Source organism: Anomaloglossus baeobatrachus, chromosome 12 (genome assembly GCF_048569485.1).
Source record: "Anomaloglossus baeobatrachus isolate aAnoBae1 chromosome 12, aAnoBae1.hap1, whole genome shotgun sequence".
Taxonomy (NCBI): Eukaryota; Metazoa; Chordata; class Amphibia; order Anura; family Aromobatidae; genus Anomaloglossus; species Anomaloglossus baeobatrachus.
Window position 1 is genome coordinate 88,226,996 of NC_134364.1, and position 24,395 is coordinate 88,251,390.

At 42.4% G+C, this 24,395-nt stretch overlaps 2 protein-coding genes across 2 annotated transcripts in view; both read left to right on the forward strand.

Annotated features, from left to right (window-relative positions):
- The first annotated feature begins 2,949 nt into the window (after positions 1 to 2,949).
- On the forward strand, positions 2,950 to 20,640 carry LOC142257564 (pregnancy-specific glycoprotein 22-like). The gene is made up of 9 exons (XM_075329709.1): positions 2,950 to 3,019; positions 3,781 to 4,101; positions 6,028 to 6,054; positions 7,866 to 8,183; positions 8,899 to 9,219; positions 10,849 to 10,875; positions 18,290 to 18,417; positions 19,905 to 20,082; positions 20,435 to 20,640. The coding sequence occupies exons 1-9, from the start codon at positions 2,950 to 2,952 to the stop codon at positions 20,638 to 20,640; spliced, it is 1,596 nt and encodes a 531-aa protein (XP_075185824.1).
- Positions 19,794 to 24,395, forward strand: part of LOC142258219 (Fc receptor-like protein 3) — a 41,695-nt gene continuing 37,093 nt past the window's right edge. The window contains exons 1-2 of the mRNA XM_075330729.1: positions 19,794 to 20,082; positions 20,435 to 23,245. Coding sequence (XP_075186844.1) covers positions 23,215 to 23,245 — 31 coding nt within the window. The 5' untranslated portion in view covers positions 19,794 to 20,082; positions 20,435 to 23,214. The remainder of the gene's footprint in view (positions 20,083 to 20,434; positions 23,246 to 24,395) is intronic.

A 24,395-nucleotide genomic window follows, 5' to 3' on the forward strand; every position in this document is an offset into this window, starting at 1 on the left:
CCATTTCGCACACATTGCCTTTGTCTCTGTGAATATTAACAGAGATCATTCCACACACCCTCCAAGTAAGGGAGGAATTGCTTTACTTTCTTATTATATCCTTCTGTGAGTTAACAGAGGTATTGCACTCTGCCATAGTCTGCAGCAGAGTCTTTGCACGGTGGACCCTGACTGTCTGATACTCATTTAGGTTATTATCAGACAGCCCCCCGTAACACTCCTGTAGGTGCTCGGCAGAGGAATGTGCAATCTTTTGAACCATTTGTGATCAGCTCAATTCGATGGGGCAACCCCTTTAATAAGCCATTCAAGAGGGATATGTTATGTCTGAGACACAGAAAACTTACAATTTGTGAAGAATGATGAAGAATACTGATATTTATCAGAACTATCCCCAAAATGACATTTGTTATGTACAAAGGTATAACAGAAACACGTGAGAGCCCTTTCTCTGAAATATCTATCTTTTAGTGGACCAACATTATTTATCAAGGATTGATTCAATATTGGGACTCAGGTTGCAGAAGTAGCCTTTTCCAGACTTTACTAACACAAATGGGGCTTACGAAAATTAATAACAGCCTTTAAGCCCCCTAAACTAATTAGACTAATGTTGGCCAACAATATATTGTTGAGTGAAATATCGATCCAGTATGTCTAATTTTGGACCGCCAACAATATTGTTCTCCCAGAGATAAGCCATAGAGAGCAGAAGAGCGCTCAACCAGGCGAGCGCTCTAGTGTATGGGACAGATGGCTGAGATGGTTACCAAGTGAACAGTTGGACATCCATTTATTGGTTTTCTATCTTCTAGGGTCAAGCTTTTCATGGAGAAAACATGAAAACTCCATGATCTTGTCATTGATTATTTTAAGCCCTGGACACCAATGCTAATTATCATTTATGGGCTATTGATAACTATAAAGCAGCCTTTTTGAAATTAGGACATCTATGCTCTACTTAGTTTAAGGGATATGACTTTGACTAAAGACAAAACAAAAGTGCATTGTCCATTCTTGTCTAAAAACAACATACTTTTACAACATAAATGAAGTTGCGGAAGTATGCCAGTCGCTCTACTCAGAGGTTTCCATTCGTTGTTGTCATACTTGGTATGGAGGAGTACGAAACAAATGGGAAGGGAAGGGGGAGATGGTGACCCCTGACCAAACCTACAGCTGGTCCCTGGTGTCCCTCACCACCCTAGATAAATTCCTCACCTATGTCCTGAGCTGGATACCTGACCCTAGGTATCCCTAGTGCTAGACCCTAAATAGGGGACGGGTGGGATAAGCTCTTATCAACCCCACAAAACACTAAAGACACCAGTAGGACATAGAGGGAAAAGTGCATGAACTACTTACCTTATTTTTCGGACTATAAGACGCACCCTGGTTTTAGAGGAGGAAAATGGGAAAATAAACTTTTAAGCAAAAAATGTAGTCATGACACACTGTTATGGGGCGAGGATCGGCTGCTGACACTGTTATGGGGGTAATGTCCCCAAATTCTCTACCAAGATACCCCATCCTGGTAATGATCCTACTGCCTTGTATATGTACCCCATCCTGGTATATGCCCTTATCCTGCTATATACTGGCATCCTGCTATATACCCCCATCCTGCTATATGCCCCCATCCTGATATATTCTGCCATCCTGATATATGACCTTATCCTGCTATATACCCCCATCCTGCTATATGGCCTGTATCCTGTATCACACAAAAAAATAAACGTTTATACTCACCTTTCCTCGCTCCATGCAGCATTGCTCCTCCCCCTGTCTGTGGCGGCAGCAGCGCCGCTGATCTGTGTGGAGCAGTCACGGTTACTTCCCTGCAGCACTGCTCATCCTCCCGTCTGCCGGTCAGCTGACCTGCGTGACTAGAGGCGCGCACAGCGATGACGTCATCGCTGTGCTCACCGCTCTCTACACAGCTCAGCTGACCGGCAGACGGGAGGACATCGTGAAGCTGCAGGGGAACGGTGAGTATTCCGTACTTATTCACTGCCCCCCGCGCTGATAATGATGCGCGGGGAGCAGTGAATACAGCTGCACATGATCACTGCTGGCAACCAGAACTTGAAAGAACTGAATAATATCACCAGCACAAGTCCAGGGAAGATGGGGGTATTTAAACACAATGGGAACACTAATAATCAGCAGCTGGACAGAAGGAGAGCTCTGCTGGGTCCTAAAGGGGAAGAGGTGAAAACCCAGCAGGAGAGTTACCTAGTACAATGGATACTAAAAGCAGAAACAATGGAAAGTTAGGGAGCATTTTGTGCAGCCTAATGCTGTGACCTTTTATTGCCAGAAACCACATGAGTATCACCCATGACATAATTGTGACACTTGTAGGGCCAAGTTTTTTATGAAGGTTGGGACTTTTTAAATTTTGGAACATAGATTTTTTTAAAGACATTCCTAAAACATATCTGTTCCTACTTATAAAAGAAAAAAATACTTTTACAACACACCTAAGAGTTACGTGCTAGCCATTACTCAAAGATTATTGTCTCTTGTAGGGTCAACATTTCCGTTGAAGGATGGGACTGAGTCAATCTTATGATTTGGCAAACGCAAATTTGTCCAGACTTGTAAAAAAAAGCTTTACGAATGGGAATTACAGAAACACTTGAGAGATTTGTAGGGCAATCTTTGTTTTATTGAAGGTTGGGACTGGCTCAGTTTTGGAATTCTGGTTTGATGAAAGACAAGACTGAAGACTTCTAAACAAGGTTCGGACCAACTCAATGTCGGAATTTAGGTTTCTCAAAACCCTCCTAATCTTTTTCTAACAACATTTGGTTGGTTACCTTTCACGACAGTGGGTGTCGATGTTGAAACTGGATACATAGAAAAGGAGGATGTTGTGTCAGTGTCTAGTTGTGGAATATATTCAAGAGGGAAGTGCACATTCTCAACCATTCCTGGAAGTCAGAGATGTCACACGAAAGATTGACGAGAGTCTTTTTGGTCTTCTACTTGATCCCTTCTGTTTTTACACAGCTAAGTGAGTTTAATTTATTTGACACTTACTTTTTGTTTCTAATTTTGATTCTCAGTGTTTAGTCATTGTCTCCGCTGTGAAGTCTTTCACAAGTCACCTGAAGATTTGTAATGTCGGGCAAAGTCGATAACCAAGTCTTAACAATTTCAGCACGTCTATTGTTTCAGAGAAAAAGTTTGGTAGTTAGACTAACGACATGTCACATGTATGTTTGAGTATTCTTGATGTAAATGGACATCTGTTTTTTGACTTTGAGAAAGGCGCTAAAACGCGTTGGTACTAATAACCTTATCTGCAGCTCCAAGGCCCTTCTTTTCTCACAGTGAAGCCCTCATAATGTGATTATTTCAATTGAGTAAATATTCTGTAAGTTGTAAAATTAAAGGATTGCCTAGTTTAAAAAAATCATTTTGAAACATTGTTTTATGAAATACTTAGAGGAAAATCCCTCCTATGTTGCCCACATTTATCATCCAGAGAACAGCATCTGAATCTGAAGGATCAGGCTAGTCCATATATTACACGGACATCACATCGCATGTGTTTTATTTTGTTTATCTTAGGGTGGGGTACACATGCCTAGTTTCCTCTTAAATCGCCATTGTCCTATGGTGGTCTCAATGTCACTTTAAGCAATAAGTGATTGTCTAAAGTGGACAACCCTTTTACAATACATGTTTTACAAGAGAACTGTAGGCTATTGATGCCATTTCTGGCTATGTCAAAGCCTTTCGCATAGATCTTATTGCCTTTTTTTATCCTAGATGTCACCTGTGATGGACCTACAAAGGTGCTTACTTTTCACGAAGGGGAAAACGTCACACTACAAGTTAGTCGGAATCAACCTCAGTTGGCTAATATCAATTGGAACTTTGAACAAAATATCATTGCGATCACAGGACCCGGGCAACCAATAGCACTGCTGAAGTATAGCTACAAATACGCCGGAAGACTCTCCAGTGCCAGTGATGGCTCTTTAGAAATTTCAAGGTTGACCGCTGCAGATGGACAGATCTACCGCGCAGAGATTTTTGATGCCAACCGGACGTATGTGTGTGTACAACTTTACGATGTAACAACTGATGGTAAGTTGGAAAGAAATGCTATTGGACAAGACAAATTCATTTTCTTAAACTGTTCCATAAGATCATGTGTATAAATTGTGAATCTTGATGATGCATTGAATGGTCAACCAGTGACAGCAATAGACATTTTGGATTATATCACAAAAGTGAGTACACCCATCACATTTTTGCAAATATTGCATGATATCTTTTCATGCGACAATACTGAAGATCTGACCCTGTGATACAATGTACAGTGTCAGTGTGCAGCTTATATAACTGTGTGTATTTGGTGCCTTCTAAATAACTCAACACACAGCCATTAATGTCTAAACCGCAGGCGCCAAAAGTGAGTACACCCCTATGTGAAAATGGTTACATTGTGCAAAATTACACATTTTCCCTCCTTGATTTCTTGAGAATCATTAGTGTTACAAAGTCTCAGGTGTGAATGGAGAGCAGGTGTGTTACATTTGGTGTTATCGCTCACAGACTATCAAACTGGTTACTAGAAGTTCAACCTGGTGACTCATGGCAAAGAATTCTCTGAGGATGTGAAAAAAAGAATTGTTCCTTCACATAAATATGGCTGAGGCTATAAGAAGATTGTTGACGCTCTGACACTGAGCTGCAGTGGTTTAACAAGACAGGATCCTCTTAGAACAGGCCTCGCCGGGGTTTACAACAGAAGGTGAGTGCTCGTGCTCAGCATTATATCCAGATGTCGTCTTTTCAGAATAGACGCATGAGTGCTACCAGCATTGTTACAGAGGTTATAAGGGTGGGGGGTCCACCTGTCAGTGCTCAGACTTTACGCCGCACACTGCATCGCATTGGTCTACATGGCTGTCATCCCAGAAACAAGCCTCTTCTGAAGATGATGCACAAGCAAGCCCCCAAACAGTTTTCTGAAGACAAGCAGACTAAGGACATGAAGTAACGAAACCATGTCCTGTGCTCTGATGAAACCAAGATAAACGTATTTGGTTCAGATGGATTCCAGCGTGTCTGGCAGCAAACAGGTGAGAAGGACAAAGTCAAGTCTGTCTTGCCAACAGTCAGCCATGGTGGTGGGAAGATCATGGTTTGGAGCTACATGAGTGCTGCCGACTGTGGGGAGCTATAGTTCATTGAGGGAACCATGAATGCCAGCATGTACTGTGACAAACTGAAGCAGAGTATGATCCTCTGTGTTTGTATTCCAACATGATAAACACCCCAAACACATCTCTAAGGTGACCATTGCCTTGCTAAAAAAAAAAAGGGTGAAGGTGTTGAACTGGCCAAGCATGTCTCCAGGCTTAAGTTCTATGAAGCATCTGTGGGGCATTCTCAAACAGAAGATTGAGGAGTGCAAGGTCTCTAACATCCACCAGCTCCGTGATGTCGTCATGGAGGATGGAACAGGATCCAGCACCTTCTGTGACGCTCTACTGGACTCCATTGCCAAGAAAGTTACGGCCGTGCTTGAAAATAATGGAGGTCACACAAAATATTGACACTTTAGGCACAATTTGGCCATTTTCACTTAGGGGTATACTCACTTTTGTTGCCAGAGGTTTTGACTTTAATGGCTGTGTGTTGATTGTTGAGGTACCATATTTACACTGTTATACAAGCTGCACACTGACTAGTGTACATTGTATCACAGCCATGTAGACCAATGTGATGTATGTAATCTTCAGTATTGTCTAATGAAAATATATAATCAAATATTTACGGAAATGTGAGGGATGTACTCACTTTTGTGAAATACTGTATGTGACCCAATCGACAGGAGGTCTCAGCTAATTTTTTAGGATTATCTTGACAGCTATTTGTACTAATGGTACAACTTTAAAAAGAAATCTTGTATATGATGTTTCACCTCAATTTTTCTTATATATGATGAAACCTTTTAGATTTCTGTGTGTCAACACTTCTAACTTTGGTTTCTTCTTCTCGTAGGTTCTCGTAGAAATTCTCCGAGTCTTCGTAAGTAATTGTTTAGTTTTATATCATTAACATCAAGCAATGTGTAGAGATATAGTCATCAGGTCAGTCTCTGTCCCCAGTGGGTCTCAAAATCTCAGTTTCCAAAGACATTAACACAATTTGGTCTAATTTTCAATAGAAATCTAATATTTTCATAGTATATTTTTGGAATGTTGGAAAGAAAAGTAAACCTACAAAAAAAGATATCATGGGGAGAACTTGAGAACTCCCTACAGACCTTGGTTGGTTTTGAACCGAAGAACCGCAAACCTGCACTTCAAGGGCAATTGATAATTGTCTCATATGTTAGGGGTTACCTTAAGGTTAAAGTGTTATGCTGAGTTTCAGGCTTTTGTTGTAAATTAATAACCTAACAGACTTCGTATTTGGGCATATCCCAACCATTAAGACATGGTGGATGTTAGATTGGTGCCTCCTCGATGCTGCCTTCACTTGCTCTCATATACTAGCACTGCTTCATTTCTATACTGATTTCCTCCTCTTCTATCGCTGTCCTTGAACTGACAGTTCACTGCCACTGATACTACAGACACCCATACACACCAGACTAACATAGGCTGAACAAGGCTACTGCTATCATTATCATTGGCTATCATTGGGCACGGCCTATAATGTGTATGGGGATCTCCTGACTCTCCTCCATCAGATGATTTTGGGGGAGATAAGAATCCAGCATGTAAAATTTTGGCTTAGTATTACTTTTGTTCTTGGTGAGAAGAGAAGAACAGCAACTCTTTCATAGAGAACTCAGGAGCACTTAGCTGTGTTTGAAGGAGTTAGGACTTAGGAGTCTGCCTACTGAGTGATCGGTTGAATTGTTTGGCCAAGAGCTATCTATTGTGCATGGGGACTTTAGTAATATCTGATATGCCCCCTTAACCAATATCTGCCATAGATTCCATTGCTCTACACTAAATAATAACCTGTGACTCACATTTTCTGCTGACTACCATGTGTTTGTTGTCCTGCATATTTTCACTTTCCTACTATTAGTGTTATCTTCCTTCCATGAAGACTCGGGTATTCTAGGCCCCCTATACTTTCACTAATCTGCCATATACAACTTTTTCTTCCTCCTTCATGTTGTCTCTGACACTTAGACAAGAGAGTGTGGGAGCTGATACAGACTGGAGCATTGTGCTGTCCAAACAACAGAACAGTCATCTAGGTGAAGGAGTTACACAGACTTTACAACATCAAAAGGGGCAGCACGTTTCTAATCTATATTACTTAGAAAATTGCAAATTAGTGTATAAAAAATATCAGTGTAAAGGTGTCCATAGCCTATTGATACACCAATACGCACTTTGAAGAGTCCTTTGGACTTTATCACGATGTATAGTAATAATTGAATATTTCTCTAATGGGCCATGTAAAATTTCCTCTTCAGACGAAAGCATTGTGATGTCCAAACAACAGGACAGTCATCTAGGTGAAGGAGTTACAAAGACTTTACAACATCAAAAGGGCAGGACATTTGTAATCTATACTACTTAGAAAGTTGGAAATGACCCTATAAAAAATATCAGTGTAATATTGTCCATTGCCTTTTAATGCAATAATACGCACTTTAAAAAGTCCTTTGGACTCCGGGAACCACTCACGATGTATAGTAAGAAGTGCATATTTCTAATTAATTGGCTGGAAGGATCACATAACAAGTGTACCCATATTTGTAGAGTGGCAGTAAGATAATCATGTAATCTCTCTTAGCTGTTGACTTTAGGTTAGTGCTATTTGTGAATAATTCAGAAAAAATAACCCGTTCCTTCCTCTTTTTATCTTCCTAGCTCTTTCGGAGGCCTGCAGTCCCACTGTGCAAATCTTGTACAGCATTGGACAAAATGTCATTTTGAAGCTTCCAAGTAATTCCAGAACAGCAAGTGTATACTGGGACATTAATAACATTGATCATATAGTTACTACACAGCCAGGTGGTGTTATGTTTCGCCAAAATTCCAGCTATAATGGTAAATTATCTGTGACTAATGATGGATCCCTAAGGATACTTAATCTGACCACCAAGGAACAGCGTGTCTACAGAGCAGACCATTTCAACAGTGATTGGGTTCACCTATGTACCCAACATTATGACGTTAGGGTAAAAAGTAAGTCATCAAAAATTTACATTTTCCCTTATCTCAATGCTCTATGGTGCATTACAGAGAATTCTTGTGTATTATGGTTATTTCCCAATGACGTGCCCATTATGTTGGCATTCTAATGTACATTTTGTGGTTACCTTCCAATGACACATGAACATCATGGTTATGGTGATCAGTTCTTGTCCTGCATTTCCATCTCCTGCCATCAGATAATTTTCTTTTGCGAGAGACGAGAAAGCTGTCACCATTAGAGATATAAAACCTTATCTGAAGCTCCAAGGCTCCTCTTTTCCCGCCTAACGGGATTCTCTCCATTGAGTAAATATTCTGTAAGTGCTAAAATTCAAGAATTGTCTAGTTTAGAAAACTCATTTTGAAACATTGTTTTATGAAACATTTACAGGAAAATCCCTCCTTTATTGCCCACATTTATCATCCAGAGCAAAGCATCTGAATCTGAAGTACCAGGCTAGTCCGTATATTACGTGGACATCACATCGCGTGTGTTTTATTTAGTTTATTCTGGGATGGAGGGGGGTTTCCTATTAAATCACTGTTGTCCTTTGGAGGTCTCCAAGTGGCACTTTATGCAATATGTGATTGTCTAAACTGGACTAACCATTTGCAATCCATGTTTTCGAAAAGAACTGTAGCCTATTGTTGCAATTTTTGGCTTTTTTAAAGCCTACCCATAGATCTTATTCCCTTTTTATCCTAGATGTCACCTGTGATGGACCTACAAAGACGCTTACTTTTGACGAAGGGGAAAACGTCACACTACAAGTTAGCCGGAATCAACCTCACTTGGCTAATGTCAACTGGAACTTTGAACAAAATGTAATTGCGATCACAAGACCCGGGCAACCAATAGAACTACAGAAGTATAGCTACAAATACGCCGGAAGACTCTCCAGTTCTAGTGACGGCTCTTTAATAATTTCAAAGTTGACCGCCGCAGATGGACATGTCTACCGAGCAGAGATTTTTGATGGGAACCGGACTTATGTGTGTGTACAACTTTACGATGTAACAACTGATGGTAAGTTGGAAAGATTTGCTATTGGACAAGACAAATTCCTTTTCTTGAACATTTCCTTAAGATCATATCTACATGGTGTGTCTCTTGATCATGTATTAAATGGTAAACCACTAACGGCAATAGACATTCCAGATTATATCACAGTATATCTCACAACTGAGTACACCCATCACATTTTAAATCTTTTCATGGGACAACACATTAGATCTGACACTTTCACACAATGTACAGTGTCAGTGTACAGCTTGTATAACAGTGTATATATGGTGCCTTCTAAATAACTCAACACACAGCCATTAATGTCTAAACCACAGGCAACAAAAGTGAGTACACCTCTAAGTGACAATAGAGAAATTGTTTCCAATTAGCCATTTTCCCTCCCTGATCTCATGTGAATCATTAATGTTACAAGGCTACAGGTGTGAATGGGGGGCAGGTGTGTTACATTTGATGTTATCGCTCATACACTCTTATACTGGTCACTGGAAGTTCAACATGGCTGCTCATGGCGTAAGGATTCTCCGAGGATAGGAAAAAAATATTGTTCTACATAAAGATGGCTTAGGCTATAAGAAGATTGCCGACACTCTAAAACTGAGCTGCAGCACGATGGCAAAGACCATACAGCGGCTTAACAAGACAGGATCCACTCAGAGCAAGCCTCAGCATGGTCGACCACAAAAACTGAGTGCACGTGCTCAACATCATATCCAGTGGTCGTCTCTTCAAAATAGATGTATGAGTGCTGCCAGCATTGCTGCAGAGGTTAGAAAGGTGTTGGGGTCCATCTGTCAGTGCTCAGATTATACGCTGCATACTGCAATGATTACAGGGGTGGAAGGGTCTGCTTGTCAATGTTCAGACCATATGCTGCACACCGCATCACATTGGTCTGCATGGCTGTCATACAAGAAGGAAGCCTCTACTGAAAATGATGCATAAGAAAGCCCACAGATAGTTTGCTGAAGACAAGCAAACTAAGGACATAGATTACTGAAACTATGTTCTGTGCTGTAATGAGACTAAGATAAACTTATTTGGTTTAGATGGTGTCAAGTGTGTGTGGTGGCAACCAGGTGAGGAAGACAAAGTCAAGTCTGTCATGCCTACAGTCAGGCATGGTGGTAGGAAGATCATGGATTGTGTCTGCATGAGTGCTGTATGTAACCCAATCGTCAAACAGCAGGTCTCAGCTAATTTTTTGTAATTGTTTTGACAGCAATTTGTACTAATGGGACAAGTTTGAAAAGAAATCTTGTATATGCTGTTTCCAATTTATGTATATCAGCTCACCGTGTACAAGCTCACTCCTGGCCTCTCCCTGCCACAGCCCGATATTGCAAATACAGAAAGAAAGAATCATCCAGCTCTTCAGGCGAGGAAAGCCATGGTCTTTATTTTAGCATGCAGGAACAACGGATGACATGACCAGCACAGCTGGTGGTGTGCTCGTCATGTCATCCGTTGTTCCTGCATGCTAAAATAAAGACCATGGCTTTCCTTGCCTGAAGAGCTGGATGATTCTTTCTTTCTGTATATGCTGTTTCACCTCAACTTTTCTTATGTGTGATGCAACCTTTTAGATTTCAGTTTGTCAACAGTTCTAACTTTGATTTCTTCTGCTCGTAGGTCCTGGTAGAAATTCTCCGAGTGTTAGTAAGTAATTGTTTATTTATATCATTAACATCAAGCAATGTGTAGTCATCAGGTCAGTCCCTGTCCCCAGTGGGTCTCAAAGAGAAGTTTTTTGTACAGCTCACCCATTCACTGTGTACTCCAATTCCTTCGGCTGCACGGACCAGTAGGTGTGGCCACCTGTCAGCAATTAAGTAAAACGGGATTGTGTCCAGCGCTCCGGAGTGAAGGATTTTCCCAACAGGTTTAACATTTCCAAGTTATAATTATTTGCAGAAGCCTAATGAAGAATCCCATCTGTGTCTTTCTGAGGTTTGAAGCCTTTAAAAGAATCTTAATAGATTATTAGAGGAATGCGTGGGCTGCAACACCAAGACAGGTTATTAAACTTGGGGTTATTTAGTTTGGAAAAACGAAGGCTTAGGGGGGATCTAATCACAATGTATAATATATGAGGGGACAGTACAGAGACCTTTGCAAAGATCTCTTTACACCTAGGCCTGCGACTGGAACACGGGGGCATCCGCTACATCTTGAGGAAAGAAGGTTTAATCATAATCACAGACAAGGATTCTTTACTGTACGAGCAGTGAGACTATGGAGCTCTCTGCCGCATGATGTTGTAATGAGTGATTCACTACTAACATTTAAGCAGAGCCTGCACGCCTTTCTTGAAAAATGTAATATTACCAGTTATGTATATTAGATTTTATGACAGGGTGTTGATCCAGGGAACTAGTCTGATTGCCGTATGTGGAGTCAGGAAGGAATTTTTTTCCCCATTGGAGCTTATTTGACACATTGGGGTTTTTTTGCCTTCCTCTGGATCAACATGTTAGGCTACGGGTTGAACTAGATGGACTTAGGGTGGCTTTGCACGTTGCGACATTGCACGTGCGATGTCGATGGGGTCAAATCGAAAGTGACGCATATCCGGCATCGCAGTCGATATCGCAACGTGTAAAACCTTTTTGATACGATGAATGAGCGCAAAATCGTCGTTATCGTATCATCGCTGCAGCCTCCGACATTTCCATAATGCCGGTGCAGCGACAGGTGTGATGTTGTTCCTCGCTCCTGCGGCAGCACACATCGCTGTGTGTGAAGCCGCAGGAGCGAGGAACTTCACCTTACCTGCCGCCGGCTGCAATGAGAAGGACGGAGGTGGGCGGGATGTTTACATCCTGCTCATCTCCGCCCCTCCACTTCAATTGGCCGCCTGCCGTGTGACGTCCTGTGACACCGCACGACCCGCCCCCTTAGGAAGGAGGCGGGTCGCCGGCCAGAGGGACGTCGCTTGGCAGGTATGTGCGTGTGAAACTGCCGTAGCGATAATAATCGCTACGGCAGCTTTCACTAGATATTGCACGTGCGACGGGGGCGGGACTATCGCTGCAGCATCGGTAACACATTGTTACTGATGTCGCAGCGTGCAAAGCCCGCCTTAGAGTCTCCCTTCAACCTTAAAAACTATGAAACTATGAAATCTACCTGATTACAGACTTTACTTGACAAAGGCTACACCAAGTAGCCGAAACGTGTTGTCCTTGTCATATTCTCCTCTCCTCTGTATAGAGGATGTCTTACCCATAATGTAAATCGTCATTTTTTAAGCGCATATTGTGAAAATAAACTTGGAAATCTTAAACCCGTTGGGAAAATCCGTCACTCTGGAGCGCTGGACACAATCTCATTTACTTCAGTGGGTCTCAAAATCTCATTTTCCAAAGACATTAACACAATTTGGTCTAATTTTCAATAGTAATCAAATATTTTCATAGTATCTTTTTGGAATGTTGGGAAAAAAAGTAAACCCACAAAAAGATATCATGGGGAGAACTTGAGAACTCCCTATAGATCTTGGTTTTGAATTGAAGAATTGCAAATCTGCACTTGAAGGGCTATTGATAATTTTTACATATGTTAGGAGATACCTTGAGGTACAAAATGTTGTACGATACGATACAATACACTTTATTGATCCCGTTGGAAATTATGGTATCACAGTGTGGCGCCCCTGACCTGGTCAGGCACCACAGAGTATTGCACCCATGCTGGGGGCAGTGCTTCCAGGTAATCTCCAAAGGCCAGGATGAGGTGCACACACAAACACATAGTGACCAGGTCTCCAACACCATTAGAAGGGACCCCTGGGTAGCCAGAAGGGGTTAACTTTCAATTCCCATCAAGGGGTGTGCTCAGAGGCTGGTTGCTAGGAAGCAGGGCAGACAGGAAGAGAAGGAGGAGCAAGCAGTCTGAAGCAGAGTGTTCAGGAGTGTGGAAGGGAGCAGAGGGGCTCTCAGCTCAGCCAGGCCCTGTGGAGTGCAGTAGTTGAACACGGGGGAGAAAGGGTACCGTGGGTCGGCCTGAAAGACACCCAGAGAGAGGGGTGGCTGAGTAAGGAGATCCCTGGTATTCCAGCACGCAAGGGGAGACAGGTCCCCAGAGCAGGCAGCAAATCATCCAGAGCTGCTCAACCTTCAGGTGGGGGTACTTCATGCCCTCACCATCACCACACAAAGTCCGAGCCAAGCAGCAATCACCAGGCCCATAAGGGGACAGGGCCAGAAGCCATCCCACCAAGGTCACGCTGCCGGCAGACGGGCCAGAGAGGGGAGCGGGGTTTAGAAACAGCTTTCCTGGAGGAATCCTACCACACTTCAAGTAAGGAGTCCTCCCAAACAAAAGGAGTGCAAGGAGGGCGAGTGGACAGCTACCCTCAGAACGGCCTTCTGGAATTACTGGTTCCACCTGGTTATCGCAGTGTCACCCGGGCATCTCACAGTGACCACCAAACAGGGAGTAAACACGTTAAAAGACTTCTTGGACTGTGTTTGAGTCATTGTGTGACCTGTGGTTCCACACACCTAACCAGGGCCCTGGGGCTTGCCTCACTCTCAGGAGGCTATTACAACTGACTGCACCCACCATCAGCCCCAGGCATCCCTTAACCTGCAGTGGCGGTCTCCACTGACCGCAATTCTGAGAGTGGCGTCACGACAATCCCAGAACGAAGGTTCCCTACCTGTGACCAGACCGTCCCATCACGTGGAGTCCCTAAAGGTAATGCACCGCTACACCGCACCTGTGGGGCTTCACAACAGCAGCACAACTTAGATCATAACATGAATTACATAATTGACAAGACAGTAGAGTTGACAGAAAAACATTATACATTAGATAAGGTCATACACAGTGGGTAAACTGAAAGTAGAAAAAATAAAGTAGACTTTCACCTTGATGATTTAACACTAACGTTATCGTTGTACATTCCCATAGCAGTTGGCACAAATGATTTCCTATATTTTTGCCTTCTTACACCTCAGCAGGATTAGCCGGTTACAGAAGGTCTCTTCTGTCTCATGAATAGCTCATACAATGGATGTGCATTATTATTTATAATCGCCATACACTTTTTCAGAGTTCTTCTCTCCACTACCTGCTCAAAAGAGTCAAGATTGCAGCCAACAGCGGAGCTTGCCTTCTTGATAAGCTAATTCAGCTTATTAGCATCAGAGACCCGCACACTACTGCCCCAGCATCAGAGACCCGCACACTACTGCCCCAGCATATGAGTGCAAAAAAGATGGCACTTGCCACTACAGACTGGTAGAACATTTCTAACATTTTGCTGCACACATTTAAAGACCTCAGTTTCCTTAGGAAATACTATCTTCTCATCCCCTTCTTGTAGACCATCTCTGAGTGGCATCTCCAGTCCAGTTTGCTATCCAGGTGGACCCCCAAATATTTGTAACTCTGTGTCGAGTTTCAGACTTTTATTGTAAATGAATGACCTAACAGACTTATTTTATTTCGGCATATCCCAACCATTACGACATAACAGAGGATAAACGGGAAACGGGTTGTAAATCCGGGCCAAGGAGTCAGAAGATTCAACGGAGATTTATGCTTCTTTTATTGGCATACACATGTCTACGCGTTTCAGGAGTCACAGCTCCCTTCGTCAGGACAGCAAGCAAGGAACATTAAAACATCTTCTGAATCCTTGGCGCGGATTTACAACCCGTTTCCCGTTTATCCTCTGTTATCAGTCAATTTGGGACTGCTGCCGGACTTGGATTCCTATATGCGTGCATAGTGGTTGTGACTTGCACAACCATTATAGGTGAGTGTAACACTTGTTTTCACCTTTCCATTACCTGGGTAAGACCATATTGCACTTTCTTTTCCACAGCCCTTTTATCAATCATTACGACATGGTAGATATGAGATTGGTGCCTCCACGATGCTGCCTTCACTTGTTCTCATAAACTAACACAGCTTCATTTCTGTACTGATTTCCTCTTTTTCTATCTCTTTTCTTGAACTGACAGACACTAATACCAAAGACACCCTTACACATCAGACTAACATAGGCTGAATGAGCTGCTATTGTTGGGCATAGCTTAGGGGTACTTCACACACAGCGAGATCGCTACTGAGATCGCTGCTGAGTCACGTTTTTTGTGACCTCATTAGCGATCTCACTGTGTGTGACACTGAGCAGCGATCTGGCCCCTGCTGTGAGATCGCTGCTCGTTACACACAGTGCTGGTTCGTTTTTTTATTGTTGCTCTCCCGCTGATAAGATACCCAGGTTATACCAGCTGTACATATATAATTATATACAGGAGATGCCCAGGGTATACCAGCTGTACATATATAATTATATACAGGAGATGTCCAGGTTATACCAGCTGTACATATATAATTATATACAGGAGATGCCCAGGTTATACCAGCTGTACATATATAATTATATACAGGAGATACCCAGGTTATACCAGCTGTACATATATAATTATATACAGGAGATGCCCAGGTTATACCAGCTGCACATATATAATTATATACTGGAGATACCCAGGTTATACCAGCTGTACATATATAATTATATACAGGAGATGCCCAGGTTATACCAGCTGTACATATATAATTATATACTGGAGATACCCAGGTTATACCAGCTGTACATATATAATTATATACAGGTGATGCCCAGGTTATACCAGCTGTACATATATAATTATATACAGGAGATGCCCAGGTTATACCAGCTGTACATATATAATTATATACAGGAGATGCCCAGGTTATACCAGCTGTACATATATAATTATATACAGGAGATGTCCAGGTTATACCAGCTGTACATATATAATTATATACAAGAGATGCCCAGGTTATACCAGCTGTACATATATAATTATATACAGGAGATACCCAGGTTATACCAGCTGTACATATATAATTATATACAGGAGATGCCCAGGTTATACCAGCTGCACCTATATAATTTTATACAGTTGATACTTAGGTTATACCAGCTGTACATATATAATTATATACAAGAGATGCCCAGGTTATACCAGCTGTACATATGTAATTATATACAGGAGATACCCAGGTTATACCAGCTGTACATATATAATTATATACAGGAGATGCCCAGGTTATACCAGCTGCACCTATATAATTTTATACAGTTGATACTTAGGTTATACTAGCTGTACATATATAATTATATACAGGAGATACCCAGGTTATACCAGCTGTACATATATAATTTTATCTCGCTGATATCTCGCTGATAAGAACACATCGCTGTGTGTGACAGCGAGAGAGCAACAATCCTGACTGTGCAGGGAACAGGAGCCGGCGTCTGACAGCCTGCGGTAAGCTGTAACCAAGGTAAACATCGGGTAACCAAGGTGGTTACCCGATATCTACCTTTGTTACCAGCCTCCGCAGCTCTCACGCTGCCAGTGCCGACTCCTGCTCCCTGCACACGCTAAGTTAAGCGGTGTGAGCTGGTAATTAAGATAAACATCGGGTAACCATACTCGATGTTTACCTTAGTTACCAGTGTCCGCAGCTTCCAGACGCCGGCTCCGTGCAAGCGCAGCGTCGCTTGCACGTCGCTGCTGGCTGGGGGCTGGTCACTGGTCGCTGGTGAGATCTGCCTGTTTGACAGCTCACCAGCGACCATGTAGCGATGCAGCAGCGATCCTGACCAGGTCAGATCGCTGGTCGGATCGCTGCTGCATCGCTAAAGTGTGAAGGTACCCTAACAGTCTGTGTATGTGGGTCTCCCGACTCTTATCCATCATATTATGGTGGGGAGATAAGAATCCAACATGTAAGATTTTGGTTTGCCGTTACTTTTGTTCTTGGTGAGAAGAGAAGAATAGCAAGGTCTTTCATAGAAAACACAGGAGCAATTCACTGTGTTTGAAGATTTAGGAGTCTGCCTACTGAGTGATCGGTTGAATTGTTTGGTCAAGAGCTATCTATTGTGCATGAGGACTTCAGGAATATCTGATATGCCCCCTTAACCAATATCTGCCGTTGATTCCATATCTCTACACTAAAGGTGGTGTCACACATAGCGACGACGTCGCTGCTACGTCACCATTTTCTGTGTGACACATAACAACGATCAGACCCCTGCTGCGAAATCGCTGCTCGCTCCTGAATATTCCAGGTCATTTTTTGATCGCTGCTATCCCGCTGCGCCATGATGATAAGCTCAGCATCCTTGTGTTTGACACCGCAGCAGCGATGATCACGACGACGCTGAAGGCAGTGACGTAGGACTGAAGGCAGGAAAAGGGCATGTTTTTGCGGTGTATTTTGCAACGCCCCCACGACTCCGATTGGTGGTTACAACAGCGTTCCGATTGGGTACCTTGCCGAAGGCGTTACAGTGATTTCATTCTTTAAGTTCCATTCTTTGTTCCACGTAGTAGATTCTCTGTCTGGTGTCGCTAGTGTGTCGTTCTTTGCGGATCTGAATGAAATGAAATAGAATGAATGAAAGCACTACTGCGTCTTCCTTTGTTTGGCACGGTCACCCAATCAGGCGCCGCTGTAGTGATCACCAATCGGAATAGAGGGGCGTGAAAAAAGGCAACACAAAGGCGCTGTAGTGATCACCAATCGGAAGAGAGGGGCGTGAAAAGAGGCAACGCAAAACATGTGGGGTTAAACACCACGTCTCTATCAAGGTCTGAGTCGTCGCATAGCGGCGCGTGTGACACCGCACAACGACCGTCGAGGTCGCTATGATCGCTGCTCCGTCGCTGCTTAACATTATATGTTTGACAGCTAACTAGCGATAATCTAAGGTCACTGTTACGTAACAGGAAATGGTGACGTAGCAGCGACGTCGTTGTCGCTGTCGTTGTGTGTGAACCCAGCTTTAAACAGACTATACAACATCAAAAGGACAGGGCATTTCTAATCTATACTACTTAGAAAGTTACAAATGAATCCATAAAAAATATCAGTTTAAAGGTGTCCTTTGCCTTTTAATGCTCTAATACACACTCTTTGAAGAGTCTTTTGGACTCTGAGAACCCCTCACGATACATAGTAAAAATGGAATATTTCTCTAATGGACCATGTACAATTTCCTCTTGCTTCCTCACAGTTTTTCTGACACTTAGACAACAGAGTGTGAGAGCTGATACAGACTGGAGCATTGTAATGTCCAAACAACAGGACAATCATCTAGGTGAAGGAATTACACAGATTTTACAAAATCAAAAGGACAAGAGAGTGTGAGAGCTGATAAACAGAGATGAGCAAACCTGAAGATGAAGGTTCGAAGTTCGGATTCAAAAACAAACTACAAAAAAACTGAGTTTGGGTTTGAAGTTTGAGTGAGTTATGAGTGCAAATCACTCAAGCGAGCATCACTGTGCTTGGGTATGATTGATGCTCATTCCACTGCGAGCCAAGTGCAGTGTTTGAACGGCTTGCACTGGGGGTAAAATCAGCATGATCAGATGTAATGTACACACAAAAAAAATTGAAAAACTTCACTCACCCTCCCCTGGAAGTGTTCTGCTTATGGCTGGCTGCATGTGGGTGGAGATATGAACTGCCAAATTGCTGACTTCCATTGAGGTTCAGCTCAAGTCTGGGTCATAGATCGAGCCTTATCTAAAGTTTGACTGCACCCTCCGAACTTCCAAAGGTTAGCTCATCTCTATTGATAAATACTGGAGCAATGCGCTATTATGCAAATCAACAGGAGAGTTATCTAGGTGAAGGAGTTACGCAGACTTTACAGTATTAAGATGGCAGGGCATTTGTAATCTATGCAATTTTGAAAGTTGCAAATGAACCCATCAAAAATTATCAGTGTAAAAGTGTCCATTGCCTTTTAACACTAGAAGTCCCAGGAATTTTGAGCTCCATAGGATTCCAATGGTAGAAATGTTAAATGACCCCTCTCTGGGACTTCTAGTGTTAATGCACCAATACGGCCTTTGAAAAGTCCTTCGGATTATGGAACCACTCATGATATATGGTAGTAAAGGCCACGTCTCACTAAGCGACATCACTAGCGACATTGCTGCTGAGTCACGGTTTGGGTGACGCAACAGCGATCTCACTAGTGATGTCGCTGTGTGTGACATCCAGCAACGACCTGGCCCCTGCTGTGAGGTTTCCGGTCGTTGCTGAATGTCCTGGACCATTTTCTTCGAAGGCGATGTGCTGCTGGGCAGGACGCATCGCTATGTTTGACGCTTTGTGACAGGGTCCCAATGACTGCAGAGATCCTTATACAGGTCGCTACTGCGACCTGTATCGTTACTGAGTTGTTGGTAAGATCTGACTGTGTGACATCTCACCAAAGACCTACCAGCGACTTACCAGCGATCCTCATCAGGACGCATCGTTTTCGGGATCGCTGGTAAGTAGCTAAATGTGACGGGGGCTTAAGTGAACATTTCTAGTTAATTGGCTTGAAAGAATCACATGACAAGTGTACCCATAATTGTGGAGTCTCAATAAGATAACCATGTAATCTCTCTTAGTTGTTGACTTTAAGTTAATGCTATTTGTTAATAATTCAGAAAAAAAATAACCCGTTCCTTCCCCTCTACATTTTCCTAGCTCCTTCGGAGGCCTGCAGTCCCACTGTGCAAATCTTGTATAGCATTGGACAAAATGTCACTTTGAAGCTTCCAAGTCGTTCCAGAACAGCAAGTGTATACTGGGACATTAATAACATTGATCATATACTTACTACACAGCCAGGTGGTGTTATGTATCGCCCAAATTCCAGCTACAATGGTAGAGTGTCTGTGACTAATGATGGATCTCTAAAGATATTTAATGTGACCATCAAGGATCAGCGTGTCTTCAGAGCAGACCATTTCAACAATGAATGGGTTCACCTATGTACCCAACATTATGACGTTAGAGTGAAAAGTAAGTCATCAAAAATTTACGTTTTCCCTTATCATGACAAGGTCTATATGGTCTCTCAGTGCCTTGGGTGCTTTACAGAGAATTCTTGTGTATTATGGTTATTTCCCAATGACGTGCCCATTACGTTGGCATTCTAACATACTGTACATTTTGTGGTTACCTTCCAATGACACATGAACATCATGGTGATCAGTTTTTGTCCTGCCTTTCTATCTCCTGCCATCAGATTATTTTTTTTTTGCGTGAGGCAAGAAAGCTGTCACCTTTAGAAATATCCCTTAAAATTCTGAACCAATATCATGAATAATCAATTAAAAAAAAAGTTTTTTCATCAATTTTCTTTCTCCTTCAGAAACCTTTGCCATTAATCATCATGAAATTCAGAATCTCATCCGCCTGGCCCTGTCGGCCTGTTTGCTTCTTGCTACGTTGGCTATATTGATTTATCACATTAAAACAGAAAGTTGCAGGAAGAACACCTCAATGAATCCAGACTCGCAGGGAAGAGTCCTTCAAAGCCCTAATAATGGACAACCAACCTTCCAAACGTGGCGATAACCACTTTAAGTCAATGGATGTCAAAAACCAACTGAAGACTGTGGGACATGGATGACCATCTGTTGTTTACTAAAATGTTGCCCAAAAATTGTCCAGGATTTGTGATAGTAAATGTTATGTCTATGGGTATTGGGTGTTACATATTTCATTTTATCTACTAGGAAAAAAGTATTGGGGCACACTTTTTAATCACTAAATTAAGATTTTTCATTTAGTCCCATTGCTCCTGATGTATAACATCTGGTTCTTCGCCGTAGTGTCAGATTTTACTAACATGTGACGAATGGCTGGTCATAAAGAGATCACTGATACCACTGCAATCATGTAATTGGAGCCAAATCTTTACATGACATTTCTTCCCATCTGAATCTCGCCCAATTACCTGTGAGTGATATTATTGAGAAGTGGAAGGAACTGCAGCAACGCAGCCACGAAATAAAGACTCCCAAATGAGGGGGCCCGAGTGTTGAGGAGCCAAGGGCAGAAAAGTCACAAATACTCTGTTGACTCCATAACTGCAATGTCCAGACCTTCTTTGGTATCAACATCAGCTCCTGCCGGGAGCTTCATGACCGAGCAACTGCATGCAGTGGTCATCACAAAGCATGATGCCTAGCGTCCGATGGAGTGGTATAAAGCCACCTGCACTGGACTCTGGAGGAAACGTGTTCTGTGTAGTGAGAGGTCAAGATCTTTCTATGGTTATGTATTCAAATGGTTGGTTTCCCCATCCATCCATTGTCCCCCTTTGTCTGCATCTCCCTTTTTTCTCCCAAATTCAATAACGTTGTGTCATGATTATAGTTGTATATTCTTTATATATTTAATAGATTTTTAGTTGTTGCTATACCACCATATCACTGCTACACACGGTGATGAAAAACTTGTTTGCTTGATCTAGTTTCCTGTATATTGGGGCAGCACCCAGCACATGCTGTTTCACTTCCCATAGTAGTGATAGACGTTACTCATATTTCTTTTGCTATAATGGTTTTCATCTTTTTTTATGACAGATGAAAAGTTTGATAATAATGACCCAAATACTTATATTACACTATCACCCTGTCAATCATAGAAGCTTGAGGAATGGCTATTTCATTGGTTTATAAATAGCATTCTGTTCTGTATGTCTTGGTACCAGTCATCATGGGGCTGTCTCTTGCCAGATCAGGTCCCTTCTGGCTCCAGTTGATGAGATCTCTCATTCTGAAGTTGGCTGAAGATGGCTAGACTAAGATATTTCAACTTTTTTTTGGGTGGATCTAAGCCTGATTAGTAGGGTTCTATTCGTACTCGCTATTCTCATAACAAATACTGTCTAATACTCGTGTATTCATTCCGAATAGCGTGTGTAATGCAAGTCAATGAGGAAAAACTTGCAATGTAACAAGTAACCCGATTGCCGTATTATTTGTGCGAGAAGCGAATAGTGCAGAATTCGGGTTACTTGTTACATTGCGAGTTTTTCTTCTGCATTACACATACTATGCTATGAGAATAGCGAGTATGAATAGCTAGGTACTCACTCAACTATACTGATTAGCCAATTAGGGCCATATGAAAAATTGCTTACTTATACACTTACATGTTTCATATCTGGGATCAAGGGTGCCCAATGCATGGATGGTCACCAGGCTACTCATTCTTTGTGTGTCACGATGTGACTACACTTGTCATGCCAGGTCCAAGAATACATCCAGCGAGCGGCGTAATATAGACAGAACACCAGGATGACAATACAACAGAGGGCGCTCGTGCTAGGGACAGTGGAGGGGGGGAGGGGTCACCTCCTAACACTCACCTGAGGCTGATCACTGCACTCCCTAATGGACCTAGATGGGTCCTTGTCACTCCCCCGTACACTGATTACGTGCCTAAGCCCTTGCTGTCCCTGAACTCACCCTGGCTAGTGAAAGCCAGCAAGATGCTAGGTAGGTAAGACAAACAGGTAGGGAAAGCCACAACACATAACACTCTGGAAGGAACTTCTCAGCAGCAACTGAAGTGACACCTCAGCTTTCTCCAGAGACTGACTCCTTCTAAGTGAACAGCATAGGTATGAGCTATAGCCTGCATGGGAAAGAGTGAGAAGTGGATACTAGCAGAAGGGAGTGGTTGCAGGTAATATTACAACTACCTGTAGATTACTGCAGGATAGAAGTAAACCTTTAACCCTTCAGTATCTGATGAAATTAATTAATCTCCAACCCAGGGTAAACAACGAGAGGGCACTAAAGTGGATTTGTGATAAACAATATGGCGTGACCACCTGATCCCAGATTCCCCCGAGATCACATCAGGCTCTGGCAGACTCTAGACATAGTGTGAGAGATTATGGGTGATCACCTCCTGCTAATTATTACTAACAAATAAATTTTTTTCAACTTTCTTTGACCCACTTGAAAAATCTGTGCTCGACCACCTCTGCAAATGTTCTTGCACCTGAGGGTTTTCTCACCTGTTTTACAGACGTCTGTGTTCTTTATTTATTTTTGAAAAGGGGAAGTGAGACTTGTACGGTGCAAATGATTTCATTCAACAGTTCTCATTTTGCCGACTCCGTACCCCGGCATCATGTCAGCTTTGCTGTGGATGGTCTCCATCTGTAAGTACCAAGAATATTTTTCATTCTCATAGCCTGATTTTAAAGGACACATATTTGGGGTGAGAAGTAAAAAGCCTTTTATTTTCTATGTCTTTTAATCGGTTCATAGTTGAAAGGCTTTCGCTTTCACGGGGCAAAGATATGTTTTTTTTTCTTAGCCCGGTATCTAAATAGCCTAAAAAATTCAGAGTGCATAGTTCACACCCACCCTATACGGGACATTTCGGCATCCCCACCTGATTACATTATTTTTTATTTATACCAAACAAAGCACCCCCTTTTTTGTATAAAAAGTATACATTTTATTCAAAATAGTTCAAACACAAGTGCAGGTTTTAAAATCAATAAATGCATAGTTATAAGGTCAGGGGAGTGTCCTTGGGCACCTTCCCTATACTCACCCTTCCTATCAGTGGGGGTCGGCACCCTTGTAAATTATGCTATGGTGCCCCCACTCACACGTCGACTGATCCTCTCTGGTTAATCCTCCAGTGTGGGGTCCTTGATCATCGTTGGTGTTGCTGAGTGATAAGCCTGGGCATCTGTCTGTGTGGCAATGGATAGTGGACGCCTCAGGCCCCCACACTGGAGGATTAACCTTACCCTATGGGTGGACAGAATAAACAGGCGTCACTTCAGTATTGCCTTACAGGCAGATGCCTATGGTTTCTATATATATATAAAAAAAACCTCTGTCCACAACAATTGAGGTTTCCTCATTGAAGGATGGACTCTAACCCCTTGACAGTTTGAATATAATCTTATCATACAAATGATCTTTAATATTGGACAAGCCCCTGAGGAACCTCCGCTAGATTGAAAGTCCTGGAGGGGAAACGCGTTGGGCAAGGGACCGCCTATGGCGGTGAAGGACGAGCTATTATGCTGATTTATCTATAATTATAAATAGAGGCATAGCTACATGATTATATTCTGGACTGATAAAATCTGTACCCCAGATATGAAATCGAAAATTTCCGGTTAAATTGATACTTTAATGCTGATATGGTGAATGGCATGAATGATACAACACTGTAATTTTTGTAAGGCCAGTCATTTAGGTGAGCAGCACGAAATAATGGTCAGCAAAGGGCCAGAGAGGATCAGTCGACGTGTGAGTGGGGGCACCATAGCATAATTTACAAGGGTG